The 20,931-nt window shown below is 45.5% G+C and overlaps 1 protein-coding gene across 1 annotated transcript; it reads right to left on the bottom strand.

The window, feature by feature from the left end:
- Positions 1–45: 45 nt before the first annotated feature.
- LOC114420585 lies at positions 46–19,163 on the bottom strand. Its single transcript, XM_028386443.1, has 4 exons — positions 19,116–19,163; positions 10,444–11,034; positions 4,178–4,843; positions 46–3,438 (listed from the first exon to the last, which is right to left on the bottom strand). The coding sequence occupies exons 1-4, from the start codon at positions 19,161–19,163 to the stop codon at positions 46–48; spliced, it is 4,698 nt and encodes a 1,565-aa protein (XP_028242244.1).
- Positions 19,164–20,931: the final 1,768 nt, after the last annotated feature.

Raw genomic sequence — 20,931 nt, 5'->3', positions numbered from 1 at the left:
ATAAAGATAGAGAACATGCAGCGACATCCTTAATTGCCCCAGCTTCTAAGCATAATATTGTTTGACGACATCAGAGTTCACGGGTGAAGGTAGCTCTTCGCCATCCATGTTGGTAAGCACCAGGGCTCCTCCGGAAAAAGCCCTCTTCACAACAAAAGGCCCTTCGTAGTTCGGGGCCCATTTCCCTCGGTGGTCCTTGACAGCATGGGACATTTTCTTTAGCATAAGGTCTCCCTCATGGAACTTGCGTAAGCGTACTTTCTTGTCGAACGCGCTCTTCATTCTTTGCTGGTACAAACGCCCATGACTCATGGCCGTTAAGCGCTTACCCTCAATGAGGTTGAGCTGATCGTAGCGTGTTTGAGCCCACTCTGATTCCTTTAATCCGGATTCTGCCAAGATCCTTAATGACGGGACTTCTACCTCGAACGGTAACACCGCCTCCATCCCATATACCAATGAGAACGGCGTTGCCCCCGTTGACGTTCGCACTGAAGTCCGGTAACCGTGTAACGCGAATGGGAGCATCTCGTGCCAATCCTTGTATGACACGGTCATCTTTTGGATAATCTTTTTGATATTCTTATTGGCTGCTTCCACGGCTCCATTCATCTTTGGCCGGTAGGGTGTGGAATTGTGATGCTGGATTTTAAACTCCTCGCACATTTCCCCCATCATCTTGTTATTCAGGTTGGTGCCGTTGTCCGTGATAATCTTCCTTGGCAAACCATATCGGCAGATAATCTCCTTCTTAATGAACCTGACCACCACATTCCTCGTGACATTGGTATATGAAGCCGCCTCGACCCACTTGGTGAAATAATCTATTGCTACGAGGATGAAGCGATGACCATTCGAGGCCTTGGGCTCAATGGCCCCGATGACATCTATTCCCCACATGGAGAAAGGCCAAGGGGCGGACATGACATTCAGAGGATGCGGTGGGGCATTGACATTATCCGCGAATGCTTGACATTTGTGGCACTTCCTCACATGGACACAACAATCACTTTCCATGGTAAGCCAGTAATAACCTGCTCTTAAGATCTTCCTGGCCATAGCATGCCCGTTGGCGTGCGTTCCAAACGAGCCCTCATGGACTTCCTCGATCATGTGATTTGCCTCCTTGGCATCCACACATCGCAGGAGTGTCATGTCGTGATTTCTCTTATACAGTGTGCCTCCGCTCATGAAGAAACTAGCTGCCAACCTCCTCAATGTCCTTTTATCGTTGTCGGCAATCTCTGGCGGGTATTCTTTGCTTACGACATATTGCTTGATGTCGTAATACCAAGGCTTTCCGTCCCGTTCCTCTTCCACTTGGCAACAATGTGCGGGTTTGCCACGACATTGAAATTCAATGTAGGGTAGGTCCCCGTGCGGTGTTAGCTGGAACATAGATGCCAACGTAGCAAGTGCATCCGCCATTTGATTTTCCTCGCGGGGAACATGATGGAAGGAGATCTCATCGAAAGTCTTAGCCAATTCCTTGATGTAGGCTTTGTAGGGTATCAGCTTGGGATCTCTAGTTTCCCATTCTCCTCTCAGCTGATGGATTACCAACGCTGAGTCGCCGTACACCTTGAGTAGTTTGACATCGGAGTCAATTGCTGCCTGGACGGCTAGGGCACATGCTTCATATTCGGCCATGTTGTTGGTGCAGTCGAATCCTAGCCTGGCTGTGAAAGGTACACATTGATTGTCCGGAGAGATCAACACTGCCCCAACGCCATGACCTAGAATGTTTGACGCTCCGTCAAACCATACAGTCCATTTGTCCCGATCTTCGTCCAACTTTTCCTCGAACAAGGCCATGATGTCCTCATCCGGGAATTCCGGATGCATGGGCTGGTAGTCGTTAAGAGGCTGTTGGGCCAAATAATCTGCCAAAGCGCTTCCTTTTATCGCCTTTTGGGTGACGTAGACTATATCAAACTCAGATAGCAAGACTTGCCACCGGGCGATTCGTCCTGTGAGAGCTGGCTTTTCAAAGATGTACTTGACCGGGTCCATTTTGGATATCAACCAGGTAGTATGGCTCAGCATGTACTGCCTTAAGCGATGGGACGCCCATACTAAAGCACAACACGTTCTTTCGAGCAAGGAGTAATTCATCTCACAGGTCGTGAACTTCTTACTTAGGTAGTAAACAGCGCGCTCTTTTTTCCCGGATTCGTCATGTTGCCCCAACATACACCCCATTGACTCGTCCAAGATTGTCATGTACAAAATGAGAGGCCTTCCAGGTACTGGTGGCATAAGCACGGGAGGATTCATTAGGCACTTTTTGATCCTTCCAAAAGCCTCTTGGCAATCCTCATTCCACCGATCAGTTTGGTTTTTGCGCAAGAGTTTAAACAACGGCTCACAAATGGCGGTGAGCTGCGATATGAATCTGGCAATATAATTCAAGCGCCCCAGGAAACCTCGGACTTGCCTCTCTGTACGGGGTTCTGGCATCTCAAGGATAGCCTTCACTTTTTCGGGGTCTACCTCTATCCCTTTCTGGCTTACAATGAAACCAAGCAATTTCCCTGATTTGACCCCAAAGGTACACTTAGCGGGGTTCAACCTTAATTGATATTTCTTAAGCCTTTCGAACAACTTCCGCAGGTTGACAAGGTGTTCTTCCTCAGATTTAGATTTAGCAATTATGTCGTCCACATAGACCTCGATCTCTTGATGCATCATATCATGGAACAAAGCTACCATGGCCCGTTGATAAGTTGCCCCGGCATTCTTGAGTCCAAAGGACATCACTTTGTAACAGAACGTTCCCCACAGGGTGACGAAAGTAGTCTTTTCCATATCCTCGGGCGCCATCTTTATCTGATTGTAACCAGAGAAACCGTCCATGAAGGAACATAAAGCGAAATTGGCCGTGTTATCTACGAGGATATCGATGTGTGGTAAAGGAAAATTGTCCTTGGGACTGGCCCGATTCAGGTCCCGATAATCTACACACATTCGTACTTTCCCATCTTTTTTAGGAACTGGTACGATGTTGGCAACCCATTCTGGATACCGAGCGACGGCCAGAAATCCAGCGTCAAATTGCTTCTTCACTTCTTCTTTTATCTTCAAGGATGTTTCGGGCTTCATCCTCCTCAATTTCTGTTTTACCGGGGAACACCCGGGATTTAGAGGTAATCGGTGCTGCACAATGTCAGAACTCAAACCGGGCATATCTTGGTATGACCAAGCAAAGATGTCTTGGTAGTCTTTTAGCAGGATTATTAATTCTTCACGGATAGGTGCGGTAATGCCTGTACCTATCTTTACTTCCCTCTTTCCACTGCCAAATCCTAAGTCTACTAGCTCTGTTTCTTCTTGATGAGGCCCCATTTCTTGGTCCTCATAGGTGACCATTCTTTCTAGTTCCGAAGGAAGTCCCACATCCTCATCTCCTTCATCTTCCGTTTGATTCATTTCTTGCTCGAAGTCGATAGACGGGTCCCAGGTATTAGTACCTTCGGGGGACTCGTCATCGGATCTGCCGTTTCAGAAAAAGAAGTAAACATGCAAATGAATGAGAATGGGTAGAGACCAGGAACAGATGAAGAAAGATCCTTGTATTATAAATTCAAAAACAAAAGACACAAAGCCTTAACAAAATGAAAACTCTAAAGCCTAGGCCCAACTATAGAGCTTTTAAAACCGTAAAGGTTTACATTATGCTTGTTGCGTAAATGCCGGGGCGTTCCTCCACTCGCCAATTTCCCAGCTGGAAATCAGGAGGGCATGGTCGTACCAAATCCAAAGTACTCGGAATATCATCTTCGCATATCGCGAACGCTTGACCTTTGTCTCCCGAACCCGCACTTATAAAGCTTCTACTTATGTGGCAGGGCGGGCTTCCTTCACCTTCTTGTCTCCAATGCGAACTTTGACCATTGTTCTTCCTTCCCGCAATGCTTCTTTTCATGTCTGCCTGAGTGGGCTTATAGCCTAAACCATACTTCCCACGATTTCCTTGAGTATTTATCAGGCTAGTTATGCCGCCGTTGTTTTTTCCTAAACCCATCCCGGGTTCAAAACCGTTCCCCAACATAACTCGGGCCATCATTACCGCTGCATCGGACAGACAAGGCTGCCCAAAGAAGGAGTCCACGGAGGAAATGCTGACCACCTCAAAAGACTGGAAAGCAGTTTCTAACGATTCTTCTACGGCTTCCACATAAGGCATGGAGGATGGGCAGCTTACCAAGATATCTTCCTCGCCTGACACGATGACCAAGTGCCCCTCCACTACGAATTTCAGCTTTTGGTGGAGTGTAGAAGGCACAACTCCCACTGAGTGGATCCACGGGCGCCCCAACAGGCAGCTGTAGGGGGGGTTAATATCCATTATTTGGAAGGTGACTTGACAGGTGTGAGGGCCTATTTGTACTGGGAGATCGATCTCTCCCCTAACCTCTCGGCGAGTGCCGTCGAAGGCCCGAACCACCATTGAACTTGGTTTTAAGTGGGAAACATTGAATGGTAACTTCTCCAAAGTGCTCTTAGGCATCACGTTTAAACTGGAACCATTATCGATGAGTACCTTGGCTACGATATGGTCCATACACTTGACTGACACGTGTAAAGCCTTATTATGCCCTCTCCCCTCGGCGGGGATTTCTTCTTCGGCGAAGGCAAGATAGTTGTTGGCAGTGATATTGTTGACCAGCCCTCCGAAACCTTCTACCGAGATATCTTGGGCCACGTGAGCCTCGTTCAGCACTTTTACTAGCAGAGCCCGATGAGGCTCGGAGCTCATAAGTAACTCCAACAGCGAGACCCTAGCCGGGGTTTTGTTGAGCTGTTCGATAACCTTGAATTCGCTCTGCTGAATTATGCGAAGGAACTCGCTGGCTTCCTCTAGCGACACCTCCTTTCTACCATCCTTTTTCTCTGGGGGCCCCTTTGCTGGAATATCTTTATTCGAAGCGTGGGGTGCTTCGCCATCTTGTTCCTCCACCACTTTTCCTTTTCCTTTGACGTCGGCGGGTTGGACTGGTAGGTCCGGAGGTGCGAACACACGACCACTACGGGTCACACCACTCAGCCCCGTGATATTTGTTACTTTAGCTGACAGCGAGCTGACGTCAGTGACTTCTTCTTCCTTCTTCCCCGGAGGTGTATATCTCCATGGGACCGCGTGACTATTTTGATAGGGAAAGGAACAGGTTTGGCCATTAAGGGGTGCCCGGGCTTTTGCGAGGCTACACTTTTAGTGAAGTATATCACCAAGGGTTTGGGCTTCGCAACACCGCTCCCCTCCGTAGATTGCATGCATATATGCTGCTCTTCTTTTCCTTCAATGCCGACTTCTAGTCGACCTTGGTCCATCATTCGCTGTAACAATTCCTCTACTTCCAAACACGTCTCCATGTCATGCATCTCGCCGGAATGTAGCAGACAGGAATCCTCCTTACACCCACTATGGGGAATTACACCTCCCTTTTGTAGGGCCTCAAAGATAAACCTCCTAGGGGTTGCCACATCTCTTAAAGGTTTAGACCTATGGGGCCTATCGGATTCAACTGCATTAACTGCTCCCCCTCCATGATTGGCGAGGGGGTTGTCCTCACATTGGGCCGATCCTCTTGGAAAGTCAGCCATCCGGCATCCATTAAATGTTGGACCTTGTATTTAAGGGCCAAGCATTTTTCGACGGAATGCCCCGGGACACCCCATGGTACTTGCAAGTTGCATTAGGGTCATACCACTTCGGGAAAGGGGGTTCGAGGACCCTTCCGGGAGTTACCACGGCCAAATGATTGGCGATGAGGGATGGTAGAAGCTCTTCGTACGTCATTGGGAGCGGGGTGAATTCCGGCAATGGCCTCGGAGGGAAGTTCCTTGTCGTTTGGAATTACGGCCGTCGAGTCGTGTTCGGTTGGAACTTGGGGAGCTTCCCTCTTCATTTCTGCTGCCTGGACGGCTAGGGCACATGCTTCATATTCGGGCCATGTGTTGGTGGCAGTCGAATCCTAGCCTGGCTGTGAAAGGTACACATTGATTGTCCGGAGAGATCAACACTGCCCAACGCCATGACCTAGAATGTTTGACGCTCCGTCAAACCATACAGTCCATTTGTCCCGATCTTCGTCCAACTTTTCCTCGAACAAGGCCATGATGTCCTCATCCCGGGAATTCCGGATGCATGGGCTGGTAGTCGTTAAGAGGCTGTTGGCCAAATAATCTGCCAAAGCGCTTCCTTTTATCGCCTTTTGGGTGACGTAGACTATATCAAACTCAGATAGCAAGACTTGCCACCGGGCGATTCGTCCTGTGAGAGCTGGCTTTTCAAAGATGTACTTGACCGGGTCCATTTTGGATATCAACCAGGTAGTATGGCTCAGCATGTACTTGCTTAAGCGATGGGACGCCCATACTAAAGCACACACGTTCTTTCGAGCAAGGAGTAATTCATCTCACAGGTCGTGAACTTCTTACTTAGGTAGTAAACAGCGCGCTCTTTCTTCCCGGATTCGTCATGTTGCCCCAGCATACACCCCATTGACTCGTCCAAGATTGTCATGTACAAAATGAGAGGCCTTCCCAGGTACTGGTGGCATAAGCACGGGAGGATCATTAGGCACTTTTTGATCCTTCCAAAAGCCTCTTGGCAATCCTCATTCCACCGATCGGTTTGGTTTTTGCGCAAGAGTTTAAACAACGGCTCACAAATGGCGGTGAGCTGCGATATGAATCTGGCAATATAATTAGGCGCCCCAGGAACCCTCGGACTTGCCTCTCTGTACGGGGTTCCGGCATCTCAAGGATAGCCTTCACTTTTTCGGGGTCTACCTCTATCCCTTTCTGGCTTACAATGAAACCAAGCAATTTCCCTGATTTGACCCCAAAGGTACACTTAGCGGGGTTCAACCTTAATTGATATTTCTTAAGCCTTTCGAACAACTTCCGCAGGTTGACAAGGTGTTCTTCCTCAGATTTAGATTTAGCAATTATGTCGTCCACATAGACCTCGATCTCTTGATGCATCATATCATGGAACAAAGCTACCATGGCTCGTTGATAAGTTGCCCCGGCATTCTTGAGTCCAAAGGACATCACTTTGTAACAGAACGTTCCCCACAGGGTGACGAAAGTAGTCTTTTCCATATCCTCGGGCGCCATCTTTATCTGATTGTAACCAGAGAAACCGTCCATGAAGGAAAATAAAGCGAAATTGGCCGTGTTATCTACGAGGATATCGATGTGTGGTAAAGGAAAATTGTCCTTGGGACTGGCCCGATTCAGGTCCCGATAATCTACACACATTCGTACTTTCCCATCTTTTTTAGGAACTGGTACGATGTTGGCAACCCATTCTGGATACCGAGCGACGGCCAGAAATCCAGCGTCAAATTGCTTCTTCACTTCTTCTTTTATCTTCAAGGATGTTTCGGGCTTCATCCTCCTCAATTTCTGTTTTACCGGGGAACACCCGGGATTTAGAGGTAATCGGTGCTGCACAATGTCAGAACTCAAACCGGGCATATCTTGGTATGACCAAGCAAAGATGTCTTGGTAGTCTTTTAGCAGGATTATTAATTCTTCACGGATAGGTGCGGTAATGCCTGTACCTATCTTTACTTCCCTCTTTCCACTGCCAAATCCTAAGTCTACTAGCTCTGTTTCTTCTTGATGAGGCCCCATTTCTTGGTCCTCATAGGTGACCATTCTTTCTAGTTCCGAAGGAAGTCCCACATCCTCATCTCCTTCATCTTCCGTTTGATTCATTTCTTGCTCGAAGTCGATAGACGGGTCCCAGGTATTAGTACCTTCGGGGGACTCGTCATCGGATCTGCCGTTTCAGAAAAAGAAGTAAACATGCAAATGAATGAGAATGGGTAGAGACCAGGAACAGATGAAGAAAGATCCTTGTATTATAAATTCAAAAACAAAAGACACAAAGCCTTAACAAAATGAAAACTCTAAAGCCTAGGCCCAACTATAGAGCTTTTAAAACCGTAAAGGTTTACATTATGCTTGTTGCGTAAATGCCGGGGCGTTCCTCCACTCGCCAATTTCCCAGCTGGAAATCAGGAGGGCATGGTCGTACCAAATCCAAAGTACTCGGAATATCATCTTCGCATATCGCGAACGCTTGACCTTTGTCTCCCGAACCCGCACTTATAAAGCTTCTACTTATGTGGCAGGGCGGGCTTCCTTCACCTTCTTGTCTCCAATGCGAACTTTGACCATTGTTCTTCCTTCCCGCAATGCTTCTTTTCATGTCTGCCTGAGTGGGCTTATAGCCTAAACCATACTTCCCACGATTTCCTTGAGTATTTATCAGGCTAGTTATGCCGCCGTTGTTTTTTCCTAAACCCATCCCGGGTTCAAAACCGTTCCCCAACATAACTCGGGCCATCATTACCGCTGCATCGGACAGACAAGGCTGCCCAAAGAAGGAGTCCACGGAGGAAATGCTGACCACCTCAAAAGACTGGAAAGCAGTTTCTAACGATTCTTCTGCGGCTTCCACATAAGGCATGGAGGATGGGCAGCTTACCAAGATATCTTCCTCGCCTGACACGATGACCAAGTGCCCCTCCACTACGAATTTCAGCTTTTGGTGGAGTGTAGAAGGCACAACTCCCACTGAGTGGATCCACGGGCGCCCCAACAGGCAGCTGTAGGGGGGGTTAATATCCATTATTTGGAAGGTTACTTGACAGGTGTGAGGGCCTATTTGTACTGGGAGATCGATCTCTCCCCTAACCTCTCGGCGAGTGCCGTCGAAGGCCCGAACCACCATTGAACTTGGTTTTAAGTGGGAAACATTGAATGGTAACTTCTCCAAAGTGCTCTTAGGCATCACGTTTAAACTGGAACCATTATCGATGAGTACCTTGGCTACGATATGGTCCATACACTTGACTGACACGTGTAAAGCCTTATTATGCCCTCTCCCCTCGGCGGGGATTTCTTCTTCGGCGAAGGCAAGATAGTTGTTGGCAGTGATATTGTTGACCAGCCCTCCGAAACCTTCTACCGAGATATCTTGGGCCACGTGAGCCTCGTTCAGCACTTTTACTAGCAGAGCCCGATGAGGCTCGGAGCTCATAAGTAACTCCAACAGCGAGACCCTAGCCGGGGTTTTGTTGAGCTGTTCGATAACCTTGAATTCGCTCTGCTGAATTATGCGAAGGAACTCGCTGGCTTCCTCTAGCGACACCTCCTTTCTACCATCCTTTTTCTCTGGGGGCCCCTTTGCTGGAATATCTTTATTCGAAGCGTGGGGTGCTTCGCCATCTTGTTCCTCCACCACTTTTCCTTTTCCTTTGACGTCGGCGGGTTGGACTGGTAGGTCCGGAGGTGCGAACACACGACCACTACGGGTCACACCACTCAGCCCCGTGATATTTGTTACTTTAGCTGACAGCGAGCTGACGTCAGTGACTTCTTCTTCCTTCTTCCCCGGAGGTGTATATCTCCATGGGACCGCGTGACTATTTTGATAGGGAAAGGAACAGGTTTGGCCATTAAGGGGTGCCCGGGCTTTTGCGAGGCTACACTTTTAGTGAAGTATATCACCAAGGGTTTGGGCTTCGCAACACCGCTCCCCTTCGTAGATTGCATGCATATATGCTGCTCTTCTTTTCCTTCAATGCCGACTTCTAGTCGACCTTGGTCCATCATTCGCTGTAACAATTCCTCTACTTCCAAACACGTCTCCATGTCATGCATCTCGCCGGAATGTAGCAGACAGGAATCCTCCTTACACCCACTATGGGGAATTACACCTCCCTTTTGTAGGGCCTCAAAGATAAACCTCCTAGGGGTTGCCACATCTCTTAAAGGTTTAGACCTATGGGGCCTATCGGATTCAACTGCATTAACTGCTCCCCCTCCATGATTGGCGAGGGGGTTGGTCCTCACATTGGGCCGATCCTCTTGGAAAGTCAGCCATCCGGCATCCATTAAATGTTGGACCTTGTATTTAAGGGCCAAGCATTTTTCGACGGAATGCCCCGGGACACCCCCATGGTACTTGCAAGTTGCATTAGGGTCATACCACTTCGGGAAAGGGGGTTCGAGGACCCTTCCGGGAGTTACCACGGCCAAATGATTGGCGATGAGGGATGGTAGAAGCTCTTCGTACGTCATTGGGAGCGGGGTGAATTCCGGCAATGGCCTCGGAGGGAAGTTCCTTGTCGTGTTGGAATTACCGGCCGGTCGAGTCGTGTTCGGAGTTGGAACTTGGGGAGCTTCCCTCTGGGTGGGTGCCTTAGGCTGCAAGGGTGTTGAACTAGAGGCGTTCCCCGCATGAGCCGAGAAGCTTGGGTGATGTTGCGCGTACTGATGGGTACCATGAGGTGTTTGCTGGGGTTTGACCCACGCGGGTGTTGAAGAGACGGCATGGGCATCTCCTTCCTTCCTTTTTGCCCCTGTTGCCCCGATTCTTTTGGCGTTCACGTTTGTGGAGGAAACGTAATCGAACTTTCCTCTCTTCAATCCAACCTCGATTCTTTCCCCGGCAAACACCAGATCCGCAAAGCTGGACGGCATGTAACCCACTAGCTTCTCATAGTAGAACACAGGCAGAGTGTCTACCATCATGGTGATCATCTCTCTCTCAACCATGGGAGGAGCTACTTGTGCCGCCAAATCCCTCCATCGCTGCGCATATTCTTTAAAGGTTTCACCCTCTTTCTTAAACATATTCTGCAGTTGAGTACGGTCGGGAGCCATATCAGAATTGTACTGATACTGCCTTAGGAAGGCGGTAATCAGATCCTTCCAAGTACGGATACGGGAAGCTTCCAAATTAGTGTACCACACTACCGCAGCTCCGGCCAAGCTATCCTGAAAGAAGTGTATCAACAGCTTTTCATCTTTAGAATGAGCGCCCATCTTACGGCAGTACATTTTGAGATGGTTTTTGGGACAAGTCGTCCCTTTATACTTGTCGAAGTCCGGCACTTTGAACTTCGGGGGAATAACAACATCGGGTACTAAGCAAAGATCCGTCATGTCTGCAAACGGATAGTCCCCAAATCCTTCCACAGCCCTCAATCTTTCCTCAAGGAGATCGAGCTTCCTCCTTTCTTCAGTTGCCGGGGGCGGCCCTTCCATAGACAAAACTATTGGCGATGCTGCGATGTTGGGTTGAGGCAACGTGCCTGGTGCCGGCCCTTCGGGGATCGGGGGATAAAACTCGACATCCCTCCGAGCATAATCTTGAGGGTCTTTATGGACTTCGTCGGGCTGCTGAGGAGGCTCTTTTTCATGGACGGGAGAAGCAATGTGGCCCGCATCTTCTTGCAAGATGGGTGGTGAATAGTTGGGCGGCAATCCATAAGGGTAAGCCGCTCGGTTGTATCCCAGGTGAGGGCTGCCATCGTGCCCCAGTGTGTCCCTTCCCCGTCCTACTATGTTTGAGGGAGGATGGTGCGTAGTTGCCAAGAGAGTCGGGTCTGCTTCGGCAGCCGAACTGACAGCGGCGGCAGTGGCCGCGCTCTTCTCCATGAGCTGCTTCATACCTAACATGGCCTCCATCATGGAGGCCATTTGTTCTTTCAGAGCCGACATGTCGGCTTTCATCTGTTCCTGCGTCTCCTCTTGATCACCCATCGTTCTAGATTTGGATCTGGTGCGATAGGGATCCCTTGCGGCGCGTTTAGTTATGGTGTTTTTCCCTAAAAAACCAAACGTGAGGAGTGGGTAAAGAAAGAAAATGCATGCTAGAGATGAGATGTAGGAGTGATTTGATTTGCACAAGCTTTTTGGAGTAGAAACATGGGACCAACTCATTTTATTTCAAAAAGGAAGTCATATCTAGTCAAGGTCTGAGAGACCATACAAGTTTCCTAACGATTTCTAATTATGTGGGCCATTAAGTCTATCATATGCTGACAATAGCCGAGAAGCCCATGAATCTCTTCGGGGGCGGAGTAGGTGTCTGCCATCGCCTTGGCCTTGGCTAACAATCGGGGAAGTTCTTGACTCCCGTTCAAGGTAAGAGCAAACCGATCCATCCACATGGTTGCCTCTTGGTGTAAAGAGTCGATCACCCTTCCTCTAGCCTCTTTTTCCGCATACACTTGAGCATACTCATCCGCGATTCTATGCTCGTGGGCCGTGGCTAGACCTAACTCTTCTTGGTACTTGGCGATGATAGCTAACATGTTGGTCTCTGTCTCGCATAAACGCTGAGACAAGCTTCTTTTGGACCTTGAACAAGCAATCAACTCCTCTTTCAGAACCATGCTATGTGCTCGCGACTGGTCCCTTTCTTCCCTTCGCAACTTGAGTTCATTATTGCTACCCCATAGAGCTCCGCGAAATTTGTTCCGGCCATACTCTTCCTTGCGAGCCCTCTTGGTCTCTTGTTCAAGGGCTCTTGCGGTAATTGCATTCTCTTCCCGTAACCCGGCACACTCCTTCCGAACGTGTGTAGCAGCCAACTTGAACTTCTCCTTGGCGAGTTTTGCCTTTCCTAACTCGCTTTTGAGAGCTTGGACTTCTTCGTCCTCTTCCGGTGCTTCAAAATTCTCTTCGCTGACGACTTTTAACTTGGCGAGCCAATCTAAACCTCGTATGCGAACTTTCAGCCATTCGTGGTACCCACCAATGATGCCATTACGAATGCCTCTAAGCTCTTGATCTTTCCTTAACGGGGTTTCCCATGCCTTATGGATTCTTTGTATAGTCTTGGAATTTTGTGCGCCGAGATCCCTTACAAGGAAAGGAGACATGCTTTCTTCCGTCGGTGCTCCCCTCATGGGGTACCCTAGTTGTCTTATAGCGAGCGTGGGATTGTAATTAATACAACCCCTCGTTCCTACCAGCGGAATGTTTGGGTATCTTCCACATGAGAAAAGGACTCCTTCTTTTCCTTCCTTCCATCGGGGGAACCAACTGATTGTTCTACCTCCTATCCCGGCCAAGAGCTGGTCCCAATCCATTCTCCTCTTTTCAGTACACGAGCGATGGCTCAGGAGCGGACATGGATGTCTTGTGTCTTGTTGGAACAAGTGTGAAACCAACCAAACACAGAGGGCGGGTAAGCAACAGATGATCCGTGCGCTACTCTTCTCGCACCTTCGGTCAAATGTGTCAAATAGATCTGCCAAGACAGCTACCACCGGACTTTCCTTGCTATGGTGGTAGGCAAGGAAAGCATCGATTGCTGCTAGGTCTACCAAACCATCCACGTTTGGAAAGAGGACGACCCCAAAAATTAGCAAAGCTAACACATCCATAAACGGGACCCAGTCTCCTTGATTGGCCATACCCCTCGCCTTGTCTTCTAGGTACTTCTGTGGTAGGCCCGCTATGCCGTTCCGAGTCTGTTTTATGCGGTCCAAACCTCTTGCTGAATCCTTGACCACAGTTGCAATTCTGCTCAAAGAGGGGAGACATCCGGAGGAAAGATATGGTTTTCTTCCCCCGAGAGGACATCCTAGAATTTCTTCAAATTCTTCAATGGTTGGTACTAATTGGAAGTCTCCGAATGTGAAGCATCTCAAAGGCTGGTCGTAGTATTGGGTGAGTGATGCAATGGCTTCTATGGACACCTCTGCTATGGTCAACTCTAAGATCTTTCCGTAAGTCTTGCGGAAGGCTTGCATTTGGAGGGGTTCCATCAACCGCCCTAATTCCTTAATGCTGGTGGTATCTGGGCTTTTGACCTTGACTTGGTAGAACCTCTTGCCGGTTTGATTTGTTCCCATGCTTACTAAAGTGAGACAAAAGCTGGTGCAAATCAAAACTCCGATATCTCATGGGTGGGATGGATGAATGCATGAAGAAATGCATATGACACAGATGCAATTTACGAATACGGGGGTCCGGGGAATTTGTCCCCTTCTTAGATACGACGTCTAGGGGTAGCGAAATGCCCCAACGCACGTTTTTAAGAAGGCGACACGGACCCTCCGTTGGTTTGTTTACAGTAGGGATCAAGACAGAACCCATATGCAATGCCTATGCAAACGACACAATGCGGGAATGTGCACAGTATGACAATATTTACCGAACATAAGCAAAAGGGTATATGATACTCATGCATGGCAGTGTGAAAAATGGCACGCAGCGTGTTTGCTTCATGCCCCTATTGAAGGGACCTATAAGGGAGAGAACTAACTAGGCTTTTAGCAATAATCCCCAAGGTAGTTATATCTCTCTTGATGGTTTCTAGAGGTATCATCCCCTTTGAAGAACATATTGTAGCAGTAGGGACTACTAGCAACAATAGGTTTTCAAAGAGAAAAGCTCTAGATGAGGGTTCACTGTAATCAAGCAAGTCGGAGACCTAGCATGATCACAGATTCACCTCCACTCCTTATGTTCCCACGAACCCGGGTATAGGGCCCTTTTTCACTCACAGTGTGTGCAAATAGTGTTAGTGTTTGTGTGCATCAAATGAATAAATATTTACCTCATGCATACATTCTAAAACACACTAAAAGCAACAAATAGTTTATATACACAAGAACATAAGACAAATAAAGGGAAACCAACAAAGGAGAAAGTCATGGTAAAACATTGCACAAAATTAAATGGCCTAACTCTCTAAAAACTGTCCCCAGTGGAGTCGCCAACTGTCGCAACCTACCCTTCGGCGGGAGGGCGACGCGTGGCTCGCGGGATGCGTGTTCCGCGAAAGGAATACGCGCGGAGTCGCCACCAACGTTTATTTGAGGAAAACGTCGGAAAAACCGGAAAAGACGCGATCTACGAACTTTTTAGTGAAAGGTTCGGGAGTTGTATTTACGCGCGGGGAAGGTATTAGCACCCCACACGCCCGTCCCAAGGGACGGCAGCCTTTAATCGAATGTGCAAACATGACTTTGATTTTTATGTTCCCTTTTATGTTCTTATATCCTTTACACCCTTTTTATATTTTTTTCTTTTTTGTGGTCGACAAGGGTGTTTCCCTTTGCTCCTACGTATTCCTCAATTGGGATGAGAAAATCAGACCTACGTAGTTCTTTCTTATCAAGTGATTCTTTTTTTACTTTAAGAGGTGATCATTTTAAGGCGTTGGACCTTAAAAATGATCCATTTTACTTAGTGAGAAAATGAAATGACAAACTTCAAAAGCCTATTTTTATGGACGAGCTTGACTAGGCGAATTGATTTTAGCCTTTAGTTTCACTTTAGTTATTAATCAATTCGATTAAGAATGAGAAATCCCAAAGAGAAAACGTCCGATTGATTTTCCGCTTTATTTTACTAAAAGATGTCTTTTTGATTATTATATTATTTTTTACCTCTTTTTGATTTCCAACGTGGTTACGGCACAACCGAACGGTCGGAATTTATTTTAACCGAAGTTAATGGATAATACAATTCAAACGTTCGGTGGAAATTTATTTTATTTTTAAGTTAAGCGAGAAATGACTTAAGTAAAATGGCTTAAGCACGTCAACAGGGGGTATAAAAAGTAAACAAAGCGAGAATAAAAATGCACGAAACACAATGTGGACCACTACGGGCACATAGAATGAATCGAAAAGCTTGGTTCGAGGTACTTACCCGTTGAAGATCGAAGAACGATGAAGAACGAATGAAGAACGTCGAAGAACGGTTGAAACCTTTGCGAGATTCCTCACGGAAAACGTTACGGAAACGTTTCGGAAGCGCCTCGGCTTAGATTTTCTTCACGGAAACAATTTTTCCAAGCAAATTCGAAAGAGAGAGAAGTGCCAAAGGGGCTGAACCCCTTCCTTCTTGCCTTCCTCCCCTATTTATAGCAAAATAGGGGAGGAGGTTGCCGCCCAGCTCGCCCAGGCGAGCAGGGTTGCTTCCTCCAGAAGCAACCGCCTTCTGGAGGAATATTCCAGAGGGCCCAAGTGGGCCTGGGTGCTATTTGCACCCCCATTTTTACTAAGTACACCCCCCTCTGCTGTTTTTTTGGTAATTCTTTTTTCGTAAAGTTACGGAAACTTACGAATTTCGTAACGATACTTGTTTTCTTTCCGTAATGTTACGGAACCTTGCGGATTACATAATCATCCCCTTTTCGACTTACGGAATGTTACGGAACCTCACTTAATTATGCAACGATGCTTCCATTTGATTTCCGGTGTGTCACGGAAACTTACGGATTGTGCATCAATATTTTTTTGGTTTTTCGGCATGTCCTGGAATTTCACAAATTGCCTAATGATGGGTGCCAAGCACCTCACGAGGACCAAAGAATGGTCGCACGTCATCGAGCAAAGGTCCCCGGACGAAATTAGGGTATGACACTTCCCTAGTATGGGTGACACTAGAACTGATGGTTTGGCTAACACTTGCTTGATTTGCTCAAATTCTTGTTGCTGCTCTTCTCCCCAAACGAATTTATCTTGATCCTTCACCTTTAGCAAAGGAGAGAAAACCTTCATTTTTCCAATTGAATTAGCTATGAATCTTCACAAGAAATTAATCTTACCAATAAGACTCTATAGCTTTTCCTTGTTCTGAGGAAGGCTAGCCTCCAACACTGCCTTTGCCTTGTTTTTATCAACTTCAATCCCTTTCTGTTGCACTATGAATCTTAGGAAATTTTTAGTTGACACCCCGATTGCACATTTAGCTGGATTCATCTTCAGCCCATGAAACCTCATTTTTAGCAAAACATGTTCTAAATCGGCCAGATGTTGGTCCATATTGGCTGACTTAACTACTTCATCAATGTATACTTCCATACCCTTGCCAATGGAATCATGGAAGTTAAGGTTCATTGCTCTTTAGTAGGTAGCACCAATATTCTTTAACCCAAATGACACTACTAACCCTTCATATATCCAAAAGCTCTTAGACATCTAAACATTGTTTCGTGCACATCTTCAACAACCATGAAAATTTGGTTATAACTAGAATGGTCATCGATAAAGGTGAGGACACCATGCTTAATTCCAACATCAACCAACATATCGTCTATGGGCATAACATACTTGTCTTGAGGAGTTTTCAGATTGAGATCCCTAAAGTCAGTGCACACTTGTATTTGCCCATTTTTCTTTATCACAAAACAATATTTGATAACCATTTTTTATATTTGGATGTTCTGATAAAGCTAACTGCCAACATTTGTTTCAATCTCTCCCTTGATTTGCGGCAAAAGTTATGAATTACATCTCCTTGGAGTTTGCCGATGTGACTTAACCTCTTCTCTGATTGGTAATCTATGCTCTACCAACTCCCTTAATAGTCTTGGCATCTCATGATAGTCCCAAGGAAAACAATCTTTGTATTTTATGATAAGTTCAATAAGCCAATTTTTATCCCTTTTGGCTAACAACCCACTTACTTTGGTCATTCTTGGTTTATTATTTGTCCCTAAGTTAACCTCCTATTAGGGATCTTGTGCTTCAAAACTAAGAGACTTCCTTTCAATGAGCAACACTCCCTCTTTGTGTTATGCTTCCTCTTGAGCATCTATCATTGTTGATTTGGCTACCCTATCCTTAGTGACAAATGATGTTAGCCGATTCAACAAATCCTTTAAGACTTTATTCTGTTTGTCCATCTATAAACTCAATTGATGGTCGTGCTTCGGCTTGTCAATTTATGATGAACCACTTCTTGGTCAAATTGCAAGATTCCCAAGTCCCCTCTTCCTAATTTACCAGGAACTTGAATGGGAGCCAAATAGGGAGAATAAAACAAAGCTTCTGCCATTTTCACATCATTCGAAAATGGACACTCATTAGACTAAATGATCCTTACTTGGTCTCCTTCAAAGAAAATCAGTTGTTGATGTAATATAAAAGGTACAAATTGGCTAAAATGAATCCAATCTCTCTCCAACAACACATAATAAGTCGGGTTGGCATCCACAATGAAGAATGTTGAGTACATGGTTTTAGGTCCAACCATGATGTCGACTACCAAAACCCCTAATGCTGGAGTAGCTCCTCTCGTAAAATTGGTCATCTTCATATTTGTAGTAATTAACTCCCTCTGCCTTTTACCTAACTTCTTTAGTGTGGTCAATGACATGATATCCAAAATGGCTCCCCCATCTACAAATACTTTGGACAATGTTTTACTATTTATTTGAGCTTTAATGTACAAAGGCTTTAAGTGCTTTATCATTTCAAGTGTAGGATGATCAAAAGTAATGGAAATTTGCTTATTAGCCTCTGCTTCTCCAATGGTGGCCTAGAACTCATTGGTATCAAGCTTATAACGTTGATTTTAACAATGAGTCTTCTAATGATGATGACTTGTTAGGTGTTAAAATAAGATTCCCAAGTCATCATCATTGGAGAAGCAGAGGCTAATAATGAGCTAAAGCAAAAGTAATGGAAATTTGCTTATTCAGCCAGACCCCTAACAATGAGTCTTCTATCTGCTTTAGCTCTTATTTTATTGATTCTTCTAGAGAAACACTTTCTTCCTCCTTATCTTCTGGAGCTTGGTCAATTTTTTCGCATGCATCCATCATTTCGACTGGAGTATGGTTGGCTGAATCAGTCAAAATAATTGATTTTTCTATAGTGACCGACATATGCTTGTTGAAAGCTTGATTCAGTGCAAGAGCTATTTGGCTCACTAAAGTCTCTTCTTGCCCCCTAGCTTTCATATATGCAATAATGGCTAAGGTCTGCTTCATTTTATTCATAATCTTGGTCCTTTACAGCCTCCTCTTTTGAGTATCAGTTAGTCCTCTAGGTTGTAGATTTGCTTTTTTTTTTTTTACCCATTTTTTGATTTAAGCACCATTGTTCTATCTCTGCTTTTGCAGATGGTTTAATCATCCTGGATGGACTCCTTCCTTCATTGTCAATAGTGATCTACAACATTTTCATCTCGTTCTTGACATTGAATTCATCCACCCTTCTTTTGCTTCATGGGATTGGGCTATTATCAATTTCTGGCACGTGAGCCACCTTCATGTTGCCATGGATTTGCTGCCTTAATTTCTCAAACTTCATGGGTTCTTCCTTCCTCCTCATGGCTTGCCGCATATCGACTAACTTAGGACCAATAATTTGATAGGTTGACCCATTAAATGTGCCTTTTATTTGAGGTTCTAACCTATCAAACACACTTTGGCGAATCTAGTGAGGTACCCAAATACCTCTTGTGAATGGTGGAAACTGCAATCTCTCAAATACTAAATTTTTTCTTATGAACCCTTTAGTTTCCTATTTCCTTTTAGTCTTTGGCTACCATACCTGCTTCATCTTCTTTCTTTTGGTGGTAGGATGCTCATAAGACACCATATTAATATCTAGTTTTGGGAAGGGACATGTATCTACTTCCCTTTCGGTTGCACCTTTATCGGCTAGTTTAAAACAACCTTCTTTCAAAGCCCTCTGTACAACTTGCCAAAATATGATGCAATTAGTTGAAAATAATTGTACAAATTATGCCACTTGCAGTATTTCTTTCCATTTAAGTCTTCTGGGGATGGTATCTTATGCCTCTCTTTTAACTAAATTTGCTGGTCCTTTATCAAATTATAAAAAATCTGATTCGCTTTTGATATGTCAAAGTCATATTCAAATTTTTCGTCCCCAGAATCACCTTTATTCTTCCTTGGCTTTAAAGCTGGACACGAATAAGGTTTCCCCCGTAATATCTCAGTAGCCATGATTTCAACTTCCTCTTCAAAGACCTCCCCATTTTCCTCATCAACATTAACTAATGAGATCAAATGGGATCCTCGTCCTTTGTTAGCTCTTTTCAATTCTTTCTCATGTATGAATTGCTCTATCCAATTGGCCTTGGGAGCTAGCTGACTAAGGTCACCATATTCTTGAGCCACCAATTTTTCTTTCGGCTGAGGATGCATATTCCCAGCTGCCATGGCTGCACATTCCACTTCCGGTAACTACATTGAGTAGCGACTTCTAGCCTTTCTAAACCTTTCTATGAAGTCTATTTTTGATTTTTCAACCATTTTCCTCATGTTCATCAAATCAGCTATAGTTACTTTAGGCTGAGGCCTGTAAAATCTATCATGGAAACTCCTTTCCATGTTTGCCCAGTTTTGTATTGAATTCGGTGGTAAATTTGAGTACTAGGTAAAAGCTACCTTAGTCAGAGAAAGGGGAAAAAGCTGCAATTTATGAAACTCATTTTGACTAGCTTCACCACTCTGAGCAGTAAATCAGCCAGCTTATATGCTCCATAGTTGATTTGTCGTCTTCACCAGAAAATGTTGAGAAATATGGTGTCTTATACCTTTTTGGCAAAGGAATCATACAATCCACCCATTCTGGATATGGTTTCTTGTACATTGGCCTCTCCATTGATTTAAGCTAAATGTCGAAATACTTCCCCATGTTTTCGCAGTTGTTTTGGATTAATTAGAGGCATCGTGGTAGTCCTCAATGGTTGACAACCAATCTGACCTATGGTATTTGGCCCCAGGCAACATCATTATTGACATATGAGGGCTCTCCATTGTTAACTCATCCATTTATTACCTTATTGACTCCTCTAGTAGGAGATACAAACGAAGTAACATTCGGCAAACCAATTGGGCCAACAACATTTGGAGGCCTTTTGGCTAAACCCGCATGTGTAGGAAGAACATGGTTAGCATAATCATTTACACTTGCCTTCCCCCCAAGGGTAGTGACACAAAACACTAACATTGACAAACATATAACTCGTATTAGCTACAAAGGGTCTGGGGATAAACTCCATTTGGTTGCTAATCGGTTGGACTATGTTAAACATTATTGCCAATGCCGTATTTGGCGGAGTAGTTTGCCATGTAGACATAAAAGCCATATTCGGCTAGACCAGTGGGATTGATCCTACCTAAATTGGCCCAGATAAGTGTAGGGAATCAATATTAATTACCCGATTTGTCACTTCTGGATTTCTAGGCATAGACGAAGCAAAATTCTCGTCAACATGCGCATTTCTTGCCTCCAATTCCTTTTATTGTTGCATCTCATTTTGCACCATGGGTTTGACTATTTTGGTTAATTGTCTAGATAACTGATACAAGATATCATGTATCCCCAAGTCTATATG

The sequence above is a fragment of the Glycine soja genome, chromosome 7 (assembly GCF_004193775.1).
Source record: "Glycine soja cultivar W05 chromosome 7, ASM419377v2, whole genome shotgun sequence".
Lineage (NCBI taxonomy): Eukaryota > Viridiplantae > Streptophyta > Magnoliopsida > Fabales > Fabaceae > Glycine > Glycine soja.
This window is presented reverse-complemented; position numbering and strand designations above follow the sequence as displayed.

Coding starts and splice junctions, on each gene's coding strand:
- LOC114420585 (XM_028386443.1), bottom strand. CDS start 19,163: ATGGTGTCTTATGAGCATCCTACCACCAAAAGAAAGAAGATGAAGCAG. Junction 11,035..19,115: donor AAAGAAAGAAGATGAAGCAG/GTATGGTAGCCA, acceptor GAAAGGAGGAAG/CTCGATCTCCTTGAGGAAAG. Junction 4,844..10,443: donor TCGAGGTTGGATTGAAGAGA/GGAAAGTTCGAT, acceptor GCCAGCGAGTTC/CTTCGCATAATTCAGCAGAG.